Source organism: Carassius auratus, chromosome 32 (genome assembly GCF_003368295.1).
Source record: "Carassius auratus strain Wakin chromosome 32, ASM336829v1, whole genome shotgun sequence".
Classification (NCBI taxonomy): Eukaryota; Metazoa; Chordata; class Actinopteri; order Cypriniformes; family Cyprinidae; genus Carassius; species Carassius auratus.
The window spans coordinates 33,675,950-33,687,904 of record NC_039274.1 but is presented as its reverse complement, the minus strand read 5'-3'; the positions used below and the strand labels follow the sequence as shown (position 1 = coordinate 33,687,904).

The following is an 11,955-nucleotide window of genomic DNA, read 5'->3' as shown; positions in this document are numbered from 1 at the left end:
AAAAAACTAACTTGGACCTAACAGTTGTTCTTTCAAAAAAGGTTCATATGATGTGGCTAACTTTTCTATAGTGAATAGGATTTGTAAATATGGGACTTGACTGTTGAGGTCTATAGAAGTTGCATGTTTTTGTAAACCAAAGTATAGGTGGTACATCACTTCTATTAGTGTGTGCACAAGTATCAGTGTGTGTATCCACCTTGAGCTCGTAGTCCTGGCGCGTGTCCAGCGTGTCACTGCGTAACTCCTGTTTGAGGTCAATGTCATCTTTAAAAGGCTGGGAGGAGGGAGAGAGGGTCACAGAAGGTAAAAACTAAACCATAAACGACAAGAGAGCAACCAAGAGGGGGAGAGAGAGATGCAACGAAAGAGGGGAGGAAAACCAACAGGAGATAAGAGAAGGAGAAGAGAAGAAGGATATAAAGGAAGAGAGGGAAGTTGAGAGAGAAAAAGGATTAATTTCAGCTTTGGAAATGTTATTTAAGAGGAAATACATTGGAGGAAGCAAAGATGATTAATAATTAATTTTTGTAAAAGATAGAAGTGTCTTTGTTATGTGTTAAGCAGGTTTCAGATATTCACTATCAGTTTTTATTTACTGAAAGCATTGTGTAACTCAAGTGTTAGTGAATTAACCTTGACCTATTTTAAGGGCAATTTGTTCAGATCAAATCATGTGGTTAATAACTGTATGAGTTATTAATTATTTAGGGTCAGTGCTGTTCAGCTTCACAAAGATTCACAAGACAAGGCACAATCACCACTGACACAACATTATATCAAGATACACTTTCCCTTAATATTAGCACAGTGATATTACGTAATCATTTTAAATATTAATTTATTTAAAAATATCAACTATGTAAATTTCCCTTCCTATGTTCCTACAAAATAGTCTAGCTCTTGAAAGAATAATCCATGATAAATTATTATACTGTCAAAAAACCCCAGCTGCCAAACTGTACACGAGTTTAAAAGTTTTTTTTAATGAAATACTGAATAATTAAAAAAAAAAGGATAAGTACCGTATTTTCCGGACTATAAGTCACACTTTTTTTCATAGTTTGGCTGGTCCTGCGACTTATAGTCAGGTGCGACTTATTTATCATAATTAATTTGACATGAACTAAGAGAAAACATTACCGTCTACAGCCGTGAGAGGGCGCTCTATGCTGCTCAGTGCTCCTTTAGTCTACACTGAAGACATAGAGCGCCCTCTCGCGGCTGTAGACGGTAATGTTTTCTATTGGTTCTAAATAAATGCTACTTATAGTCCAGTGTGACTTATATAAGTTTTTTTCCTCATCATGACGTATTTTTGGACTGATGCGACTTATACTCAGGTGCGACTTATAGTCCGAAAAATACGGTAATATCTTACTTGAAATAATTGAACTATTCTGTTTGATGTTAAAAAGCTTCACAATCTCAAAGTCCCTCTCCATCGTTGAGTTAATGCTGTGTGTGTTGTCAGAAGTACTCACAGAGTACATGGCCTTCACCATGCGTGTGGCTGTGGAGACGCTCCCCGAGTCTTCCTCCAGGCTGTGGGTCTCTTTGTTTATGGTCTCCACCTTGATATCTGGCTTGCCGAGCGTGACCCCTCGACGACCTGGAAAGTAAACATCTGATTCATCACCACCATGCTTTTTGAGGTGTTTAGGACTATTATTAATGTTCTTAAATCTGGCTAAGCCTCCCCTTGGGTTTTGTGAGCATTTAGAGATTTACGTCTATGTCTACATTCTCAAAGACAAACTTTGCATGTCGCTGTGTACTGTTTATTAAATTAGGTGATGTTTACACAGCTCACTAGACAGGCTGAGAAATTATTATAAGAGTAGGAAATTAATAAAACAATCTTTCTAATAATATAATTAATTTTTCAAACATTTGGGTTTTATTCAGAGAGGATGCCATAAATTGATCAAAAGTGACAGTCAACCATAACTATGCAATTTCAAATTATTCAGTGCTGTTCATCAGAGAAGAAAAAATGATCATGGGTTCTATGAAATATATTTATACTGTACGTGTTTAACATTAATCATTTTAAGAAATGTTTCTCCAAATCTTATTAGGATGATTTATTAATGGCAATGCCACACTGAAGACTGGAGTAATGTCTGCTGAAAATGTAAGTCAATGACTTTTTAAAATACATTCAAATAGAAAATTTAAATAGTCATTTTAAATTGTAATAACATTTCACAATATTACTGTGATGAGCTTGATGCTTGATGAGCATAAGAAAAAATGATGACCTCAAATTTGTCTCTTGAATGGTAGCTCATTATTAATTTTCAATAATTGTGAAAAAGAAAAGAAAACTCAATGTCATTTGTAGATTTGTAACTTACTTCCTTTGCGTTGCCGATACAAAAACAGCACTAATGCTAGTAAACACAGGAAAAGTAGAATCGAGCAACCGACAGTGCTTCCCACAATGATCCCAAGCGGCACTCTTTCTATTGCAAGGAAAAAGACAAAGAAAGATAAGCACCACAATGCATTTTTAGCTTTTTGTTGATTGTCTTTTTGCCTTTAATCATCAGGACAGAAAAGGACAGATAAGAAAAAGAAAAGAAAGGAATGAGGGAATGTTATCAGACCAGACATAAACATGTGCATTAACTGCTGGACTGTGGCTTCAATGTACCAGTTTAAATGTACTTACATACAGTATTTTATTTTCTTTCAGAAAAAAAAAATTTTGAAGCCAGATTGACAACACAAATGATGTTTCTCGATCACAAATACAATATAAGAGATTGTCCTTATTCAGAAGTGTGCATACGCAGGCACGTATCCTCACCGGTCTCATTCAGTGTGATGATCATGGTCCCAGGTCCGAATGAATTCCAGGCGGTGCAGTTGTAAGTGGACTGGAAGTCTGACTCCATGACGTTGTTGATGGTGAGGGTGGACAGCACTGCTCCTCCCTGTACAGTCAGTTTGCTCTGTTCTACCGTGTATCGTTCTGATAGAGTCCCCTTCTCTTTCTCCCACACATTCTCCTTCCATGCCCACACCTGAAGAACAAACACACACATGGTGTGAGAGATCACTCACATGCACTTCACTTTTTTAATCACCAAAATTTATCAGCAAAAGGCTGAATTTCGGGAAACCTGCAGCAAGAAATGTGCAGGTTCAAGATGACACCCATAATTATTCTTATATATGTATATATATATATATATATATATATATATATATATATATATATATATATATATATATATATATATATATATATATATATATATATATATATATATATATATATATATATATATATATATATATATATACACTCACACACACGACGCACACATATATACATATAAATCTTCCAAGTACCAAAGTATCTGTTTACTTGCAGAAAGAAACAACTAGAAATAAGTATAAAAAATATACAATAACATAAGATATTAATAAGTAAATATAAAATATACAATCTTTATTTGGATCCACAACATGATTCGACACTTATCTTCCTGGGCTCCACACGAAAATTTAAAAATACATACAAATATAAAATTTACAATTTATAATATGACAAGAATAATAATAAAAATGAAAATTAATACTGTAGTTTTTTTTTTCATATTTACATTTCATTTTTATCTACATACACTAAAGACTGGACTAATGGCTGCTGAAAATTCAGCTATGCCGTCACAAAAATTAATAAATTACATTTTAAAATATAGATTAAAATAGAAACCTATTATTTCAACAGCTTTATAGTTTCTACTGTATATTTGATCAAATAAATGCTTCTTTGAAAAAAAGTGAAAAGGAAACTTTTCACTCTGTTAAAATTGTGTGCATGTACAGTAAATTGATGACATTTTCAAAGGAAAACCATGTATATTCTATGAAGTAATAGCTGAGAAATAAATAGTATAAAATATATATTTTTAGAAATACATCTGCAGTTGCAGGTCCTGCGAGAAGCAAATGGACCAAAAATAATCCAGTACAGTTTAACATAATCAGTACATTTCATACAGGAGTGAAAAAGGAAATCCTTTATAAATATTTAGGATTTAAAAAGCATATTCAAGTGCATAAAATGCACCTGAACTATATTTGCTTCACATTGCCCGCATGAACACATATTTCACACCAGCAATGGGATATATGGCCTTTCCGTGCTGAAACATGGGGCTGGATAATGGCGAGAAAGCACCAGTTCTCCTTTCAAAACCACTAAAACGGTTGTATTATTAATGCTGAGCTGTGAGAATATTTAAAAATGCATACCTCCACATGTTCATGGTAAGCTTCCATTTACCTCACAAACCAAGACATCTGAAAAGGCTACAGCATTAAAAGAACAACTTCGCTGTTCCCATACTTCATTTTTCATAAATCTCATCCTGGAGATGCATCAGGACTGAGCTACAAGTCATTTTAAATTAGATTCACTAGTAGTTTCAGAAACGGATGCGTATGAAAGCCACATACAGGGAGCTACATCACAACCATCTACAGCAGAGAGAGTAACTTTGGCTTCAGGTCTAATTCCTGTTCAAACTGGATTAAGGTGAGCTCATCAGGTTTCTAAGGGGGGTAATTACATTATGAAACCAGCTTTACCATGCGTATCCAGATGGTGAATAATAGGAAAACGGTAAAATATCTGTTATTAGAATTGTTTAGGAATATTTTGTCCATTTCTGTGGAAAATAGCATAAATGTAAAATCAAGAGAATGCAATGTAACTTACGATCTTGTCAGGGGGAGGTGTGCTGGCGATGTAACACTTGACTTCGCCTCTCTCCCCTCGAACTGCATACTGGACCGCTTCACTCGAGATGATGGGAGGACCTGCACAAAATGTTCAAAACCAAATGCATAAACAAAAGACACCTCACTATCAGAAAAACTACTGAATATTTGTTTTATTGTCTGTTTTAATTTTCATTTAAAAGTTTTAATAATTTTGTTTTGCCCTTTTTTTTTTTTTAATGTTTTTTTTATATGTCTTTATAGTTTTCACTAATTTTTGTTGACCCAGAACTGAATTTGACTACAACAACAACCAACAACAAAAAAATTATACACTGAAATTTATTAATTTCAAGATACTTTTTGATTACTACTCTCTATGCTGGCATCTGCCTTATTTAACTAACTTATACCAAATGACAGATTCATTTCCACCAAAATATTGTCTGAGGATGCATGAACTTTTAGATAGAATCAATACTTTTGTGTGGAGACTTTGAGCTTTGTAACTCTGCAGATCTTATACATGCACAAAGAGCTACATGACACACTAAAGAAAAGGAAAAATAATATGACCCCTTCAAGGTCAAAGGTGTTGCTATTTCTTAGTACAATAAGATAAAAGTACTGTACTGACCGTTGACGGTGAGTGTGACCTCTGTCTCGCCCACTCCGATCCTAGGCACGATGGCCTTGCACACATACTGACCAGCATCTGCCTGACTGACTGACTTCAGATAGAGCTGGTTATTATTACTCAAAACCTGTGCATTACAGAGAGAGAGAGAGAAAAGGCAAAAACTATATAAAACCTGTTCACATTAAACATTATCTAAAAAGCAACAAATGGAATGAAGGGTTGCAGCTTTAACATCAAAACACATTGGAAGATAAATATAGAAGAGAAGCAGAGCCAGGAAAAAGAAGGACACATGTGGAGATCTCACTGAAGAGAGATAAAGTCAGAGGGAAAATGTCATAGACAAAAAATAAACTGTTGAGGAAAAATGGATAGCCTACTGTATATCTTGGTAAGAGAGAAGAAAGAAAAAATCTGAGCATGTAACAGAAAGGAGGTTTTACTAATCGGACCCACAAGCAGATGCTCACCATGCTTGAACCCTTTTTTGTCCAGGTTAGTGTGAGGGGAGGATTTCCCGCCCACTTGCAGTTTAAAGTGACGTCTGCGTCTACATCCACCGTTACTGGTTTAGGCTCTACAACCAGGATAGGACCAACTGCATTAAACAGAGATTAAACAGGTCAGGATTTTGCATTTTATATGGTTATTTATCTACAGACAGACAGACAGACAGACATTCTAGGCTAGGTTGCATGCTTTAAACACTGAATTTTACAGTTAATACTCACAGTGGACATCGACAAGTATACTGACGTTTGTGCTGCCCACAGCATTGAACACTTGGCAGGACACAGGCTCGGTGAAGAAAGAGTGATCAGCCTTGGTGACAAAAGCACTCTCTCTCGCCCCCTGTATGACCACACCTCCCTTTGCCCACCTAGCAAAGCCAAAAGAGCCAATCAGTGATGCATAAGCAGAAGACAGGCCCATGAAGCATGTACAGAAGCGAATTCAAGGGCATAACAGCCGTAACAGAAAAGAACTGAAGATATATTGGAATTAATACTACTTATATGATGTCTTTATCTGCCTGATAAAACAAGTCATTAATTTTTAATCTCACAGAATGTAAAAGAAACCCTTATTTTAATCATCACATTTAGTAAGAGACATACTTATAACCCATAATAGGTGGGTTGGCAGTAGCTTGGCACGTGAAGGTCACTCGCTCTCCTTCCAATACGGAGCGAGGCTCAATGGATAACGTCACCACCGGTGGGTCTGCAGAGGGCATTCAGAATACATAATAAAGCCATAGCCATTCATTAGACCAAAGGCACATTGAAGAACTGACAGTAAGGAGCTGGAGTGGACTGAAGCCTTGGAAGTCAACGCAACAGAAACTACTGATATAGTGTCAGAACACAGATGAACATCATGGTTCCTCCTAATGCTCCTTGCTATCTACTTAAAGGGGTTTTAACCTCTTAGAAGGTTTTAAATGTGCTATACTCTCCAAAGCTGCTTTAGAACAGTTTGTCCTATCTTGTGGGTTGAGAAGACAGCACCTGGTCCTTCTCGCTCACATTTCTCTTCCTACACTGTAACACCCTAAAAATGTGGTTCACATGGTAGCATTTAAACAAACATGTTTTATCCAAGTCAAAAATATTATTTAATATGACTCAATCCACCTGACTAAACTAGGTTACACCAACAAAATACATTTTAAGAGTTAGATCAAGCCCTGTACGCAAAAAAAAAAAAAAAAAATGTTTTTGAGAAAAGTTTCTTGTGCACCTCCTAGTGCTGTATTCATTTGTTCAAAAATACAGTAAAACAGTAATTTTGTGAAGAATTCTCACAATATAAAATAACGTATTTCTATTTTAATGCACTTTTAAATGTATTTTATTCCTGTGATGATAAAGCTGAATTTTCAGCATCATTACTCCAGTCTTAAGTGTCACAGACATCATTCAGAAATCATTTTAATGCAGATTTTATTTTAATTATTAATTTTCAATGTAGTTTTGGATGTCTAAAATAGATACTTTTCACACTGCATCATAGGAAATAAAGTAAAATAAAATGAAAAACCGTTGGCTCCCTCCTTTTTTCTTAACTCATAAATTTTACTGAAGCTGGGAAGGGCTCTAGACTTACGGTGTACATTGAGGGTGATGGTGGTCCGTTTGCCCATTGGCGCAGCCAGGTTAGTAGCAACACAGGTAAAGTTCTTCCCTGTGTCTGTGTCTACTGCTGAAATGGGCAGGTAACTGCGTGTGGTCACGCGTTTCCTGTCTGGAAGCAGCTCCTACACAACAAAATGACACTGCTGAGTACTAACAAACTCATGCTTGTTTCATTTTACATTTAAGTATATATTAAGATGCTTACACAAGAACAATAAAGGATCCTATTTGCACCATTAATGCATGTTTCTGGAGTTGTACACAATTAACCACTTTTATTCCAAAAGAAAAAATGATTTGCTATTTATTCAAAACGTAATCATTTGTTTTCAAAATGACTTTACTCACCCATCTTTCATTATCTGATGAATTCCTCAAAGACTAAATAAAATCTCACTGTAAATGTTCTTCTTACACAATTATGTTAGCTTATGAATATCAAATTAGGTGGTGAATACAGTTTCATGTTGATTTCAGTATCTTTTTGTCTTTGCTGAGGAGTGAGTCACGTGCATGTGAATGAATAAGCACTCATACTCAGATTAGTCAAAACATTGTTGTGCATGAGTGTGTGTGTGTGTGCTTGTTTATGTGGTTAACGAGGACACAAATTTGTATAATGACATAGGTATGACACAGGTATTACAATGAGGAGGTGGTTTATGAGGACAGTTTTAGTGTCCACGTAATTCAAAACGCTTATAAATCATACAGAATTAGTTATTTTGAAAATCCAAAAATGCACAAAGTTTCCTGTGAGGGTTAGGTTTAGGTGTAGGGTTGGGGTAGGGCAATAGAAAATACAGTTTGTACAGAATAAAACCCATTACGCCTATGGAGAGTCCCCATAAACCATATATACCAACATGTGTGTGTGTGTGTGTGTGTGTGTCTCACTGTGGTGCTGATGGCCCCTTCTATCGGCAGGCCGTCTTTCTGCCAATCTATGACAGAGGCGGGTTTGGCTCCGCGGGACACGCAGCTCATGTTGTATGGGACCCCTGCTGTGAGGAGGATCTCCGGGGCCCCCTCAATCACCGGCTCATCAGGAGGAACTACACACACAAACACATATGAGGTTCAATTATTAATAACAGCATCTCATAAATCTATTCATTTCATAACACATTAACCCATTCATTCCATCACAGCCAACATCTAAAACAACAAGCTTGTAGCATGCATTGACCATTTAGACCCATTTCTAAGCAAACCCACACATTCATACACACAGCACTCACTGAGGACAGTGAGTTTGGCCCGTCGCGAGCGCAGCGCTGCCTCCGTGGCCTGGCACTCGTAGAGAGAGTCATCTGAGAGTTCAGCAGCTGAGATCTCCAGATTATACTGTCCAACATCCACCAGCCGCAACACACGATACCGCGGCCAGGCTGCAAGAGACATGCACACACAGACCATAACTTGTTACTTTTGGTGATGATTTGGAGGTAGGTATGCTGAGCTCGAGACAAGGTCAGATGTGGGAACTTTTGAGTGGAAATGTCCCACTTCCAACCTTAATGATTTCCAGTCAGTCACATGTCATGTTCATTGTGTTGCCATGACACAACGAGAGCGTTTTGTGCTCATGAAGCACTGAGGCTCTCCTTCAACTGTTCCAGGAAAAGAACAGAAAAATAAAAGCAACCAAAAGCTTGTGAAAGAAGCTGAGTCGGACCAAGCAGCCACCACACAGTCCATAGATCGATTCATGTTACATGTACAAATAAAACCTAACAGTGTGTTTGTTTGTTGAATTTCTCTCTCTAATTAATTAATTTACCCATTAAACTGTGGCATTTAATGCCAGTATGAATTTCAATATGATAGCATATGCATGTAATTGCATATGCCAAATATTTTATTTTCCTAAAATAATTTGTATTCTTTATATTATTCACTTAAAAATATAACTGAATAAGTCAGAATGAAAACGTACTCCTAGAGTAAGATCTGAGGGTTATAATATTTTGACATGCAAAGTGAATTGTGCACATGAAATGCAACATACATGACACTGGTGAGAAAACAGCAGTTAAGAAAGCATCTTGTCAAAGCGATGTCGGTATGTTTTCACCAACAACTCTCCAGTGCAGAACGAGCTAATTTTAAATCTTTTTATTCGAGAATGAAAAAAAACCCTCATATCATAACATTAAAGTGATAATTTGGTTTGCGCAGATTAAAGCTTGATCTATCTCAGTACTGTTTTGATTATTTTAACACTAAGGTGTTTCAAGAGAGCTAATGTTGTGAATAAAATCATTTGTATTGTAAATAATAAGTAGATAATGAAATGATGAAATTGTACAATATTAATATAACAGTTTGATATTCAGCTGAATTGATTACCTTGTTCATATGGATTAGTTTACAGTCTCTTAATGAATGTTTTGAAGCATCAAAGTGGTAGTTGCATATATTCAACTATTCCTTTAATATTTAGAGATATGATATTTGAGGGGAAAAAAAACTCCTAAGAAATATCAACAGTGACATTTGCCTACTTACGAGTAAAAAAAAATAAGTATGCAGTGATGTTATCCACCACTGAGAGGCAGTAGAGTTTGGGTAATATATGATAGCGCTATGACATGGACATCTCCAGCTTCTGCTGCTAGAGAAATGACAATAATTCTGCTGTGAATTACATCACACATCCCCAACCCACACAGCCCTCTCTCTAATGTGGGACTGAGCTTTCAGTGTGTGTGATGCGCGTGTATTTCTGCGTGCGCACTTTTGTGTATGTGTGTATGTGACTGCAGGATTTGTTCACATGCTTTTATATAAAAGCCACGGGGACAAACCAGTGAAGCATCACAGTGCAAATACAACTACACTGCAAACAAAGTGAGAGAGCAAGAGAGAGAAATCTTCCTCATGCCTTTTTACGAATCTGACGAAGCAGCAAATGTAGTTTATCAGGTCCACATTTATCCATTTATAACGGCAGAGGTTAAAAATACCACATCCTGCCCTCACTGTTCTCATGACAGTCCACAAGGAGTGAGAAAAGATGAGCTAGTGGAGCAGAAAGCAAAAGAGCAAAGGGGAAAAGAGGACAAAAGTGAGACAGAAAACAAGCAAACAGGGAAACCGAAAACGGGTAAGAAAGATGAGAGATGGAACTGAAAGTATACACAGTGAAAACAGAAAAGTTAGAAAAGTTAGTTGCTTACAAAGGTGTCTTGGGTGGTTTTAGTGTGTTTCTATGTTGTTGCTGACGTGTTCTGAGTGGGTTAAGTGTGTTATGTGGTTAAATAAGAGTACAAAAGTAAAAAAAAAAAACAAGGAAACATGGAAAAGAGTGAGAGAGATCAGAGATGGAACTGAAAGAGTGTAAATAGGTTAAGCAGTTTCTAAGGTAGTGTTTTGCTATGTGGATGAGGAGAGAAAAAAAGTGTAAAACAGTGAAAAACATGAAAGAACAAAAAAAGAAATAAGGGAAAAGCACATAAATACAGAAAGAAAGAAAGAATCAGCACTGTGTATCACTGACCCCGGAGGTCTTCTCCAATGCCTAAGGCCAGTCCATCCTTGGTCCACTGCACAATGCCCGAATAGTTGAAGACCACGCAGGACAGGACCACCCTCTGGCCCAAAACCACTGACTGGTCTGCAGGCTCCTGAGAGAACCGCGCCGTCCGCACTGAAACACAACGAACAAGCATAACAGTTCAATTACTGAAAGATCTGAGGCTCTAGTTCAGTTTACTTTATGTGTTCAGTGCTGTGAAGGTTAAAACACAACAATATCATACTTAAAACCTTTAGAAGTCTTTAGAAGCATTAACATTCTGCTATACTTCTCCTTTTGTATTCCATGGAGAAAAGTCAGTCTTTGAATGGCATGAGGGTGAGTCAATGGTGACAATTTATTTAGAGAATTTCAAACTAAAACTGAGAGAGGTAAAAGTTAATAGCCTACGTGACTAAACGCAAGCAACAGTCGTAAGAACCGATGACTGAAACGCAGCATTACACCTACATCCACTGAGCAGCTTCACGCTTACAATCACTCTTCTAATAAGTCAATGTGGTTTCTTGGAAGAAGAAACGTGTCCCTTGATACCAAATTCCAGACACATTTCTTCACCCGCAAAACATGGTATCCACCAAAATCGCTCTCTTTCTCTGACACACAGGAGGATATTTGATACTCCAGAGTTTCCAGCTTGAAGAGCTGACTTACAAGGAAAGCTTTCATTCAGAGCCTGAGTTGTGGATCTTAAATTGGACTGAAATCAAGAATGTTGTAAATTAACTAAGGGCAACTCATATTTTCCCTGCATTCTTCTTTTCTTCGCTCAATGCTTCTCCTCTCTGTCTTTCCTCCCTTTTCCAAGTCCATAAGGAAGCAGTTTGCAACCTTCCTTGTTCCCTTTTTCTTTCTTCCTTTAAAAAAATTCAAGTCCTGTCATCATTTTTATCCAC

General features: G+C 36.8%; 1 protein-coding gene across 2 annotated transcripts in view; it reads right to left on the bottom strand.

The window, feature by feature from the left end:
- The window catches only part of LOC113052262 (kin of IRRE-like protein 1), a 31,292-nt gene that overhangs the window by 4,682 nt on the left and 14,655 nt on the right, over positions 1 to 11,955 (bottom strand). The window contains exons 2-14 of one of the 2 annotated variants that reach the window (XM_026216679.1): positions 11,021 to 11,170; positions 8,760 to 8,909; positions 8,416 to 8,573; positions 7,490 to 7,640; positions 6,499 to 6,604; positions 6,112 to 6,260; positions 5,851 to 5,978; positions 5,378 to 5,504; positions 4,739 to 4,839; positions 2,816 to 3,032; positions 2,361 to 2,468; positions 1,485 to 1,612; positions 200 to 313 (exon numbers count right to left, since the gene is read on the bottom strand). In XM_026216679.1, the coding sequence (XP_026072464.1) occupies positions 200 to 313; positions 1,485 to 1,612; positions 2,361 to 2,468; positions 2,816 to 3,032; positions 4,739 to 4,839; positions 5,378 to 5,504; positions 5,851 to 5,978; positions 6,112 to 6,260; positions 6,499 to 6,604; positions 7,490 to 7,640; positions 8,416 to 8,573; positions 8,760 to 8,909; positions 11,021 to 11,170 (1,787 nt within the window). The remainder of the gene's footprint in view (positions 1 to 199; positions 314 to 1,484; positions 1,613 to 2,360; positions 2,469 to 2,815; positions 3,033 to 4,738; positions 4,840 to 5,377; positions 5,505 to 5,850; positions 5,979 to 6,111; positions 6,261 to 6,498; positions 6,605 to 7,489; positions 7,641 to 8,415; positions 8,574 to 8,759; positions 8,910 to 11,020; positions 11,171 to 11,955) is intronic. The other variant, XM_026216680.1, reaches the window with a different exon arrangement.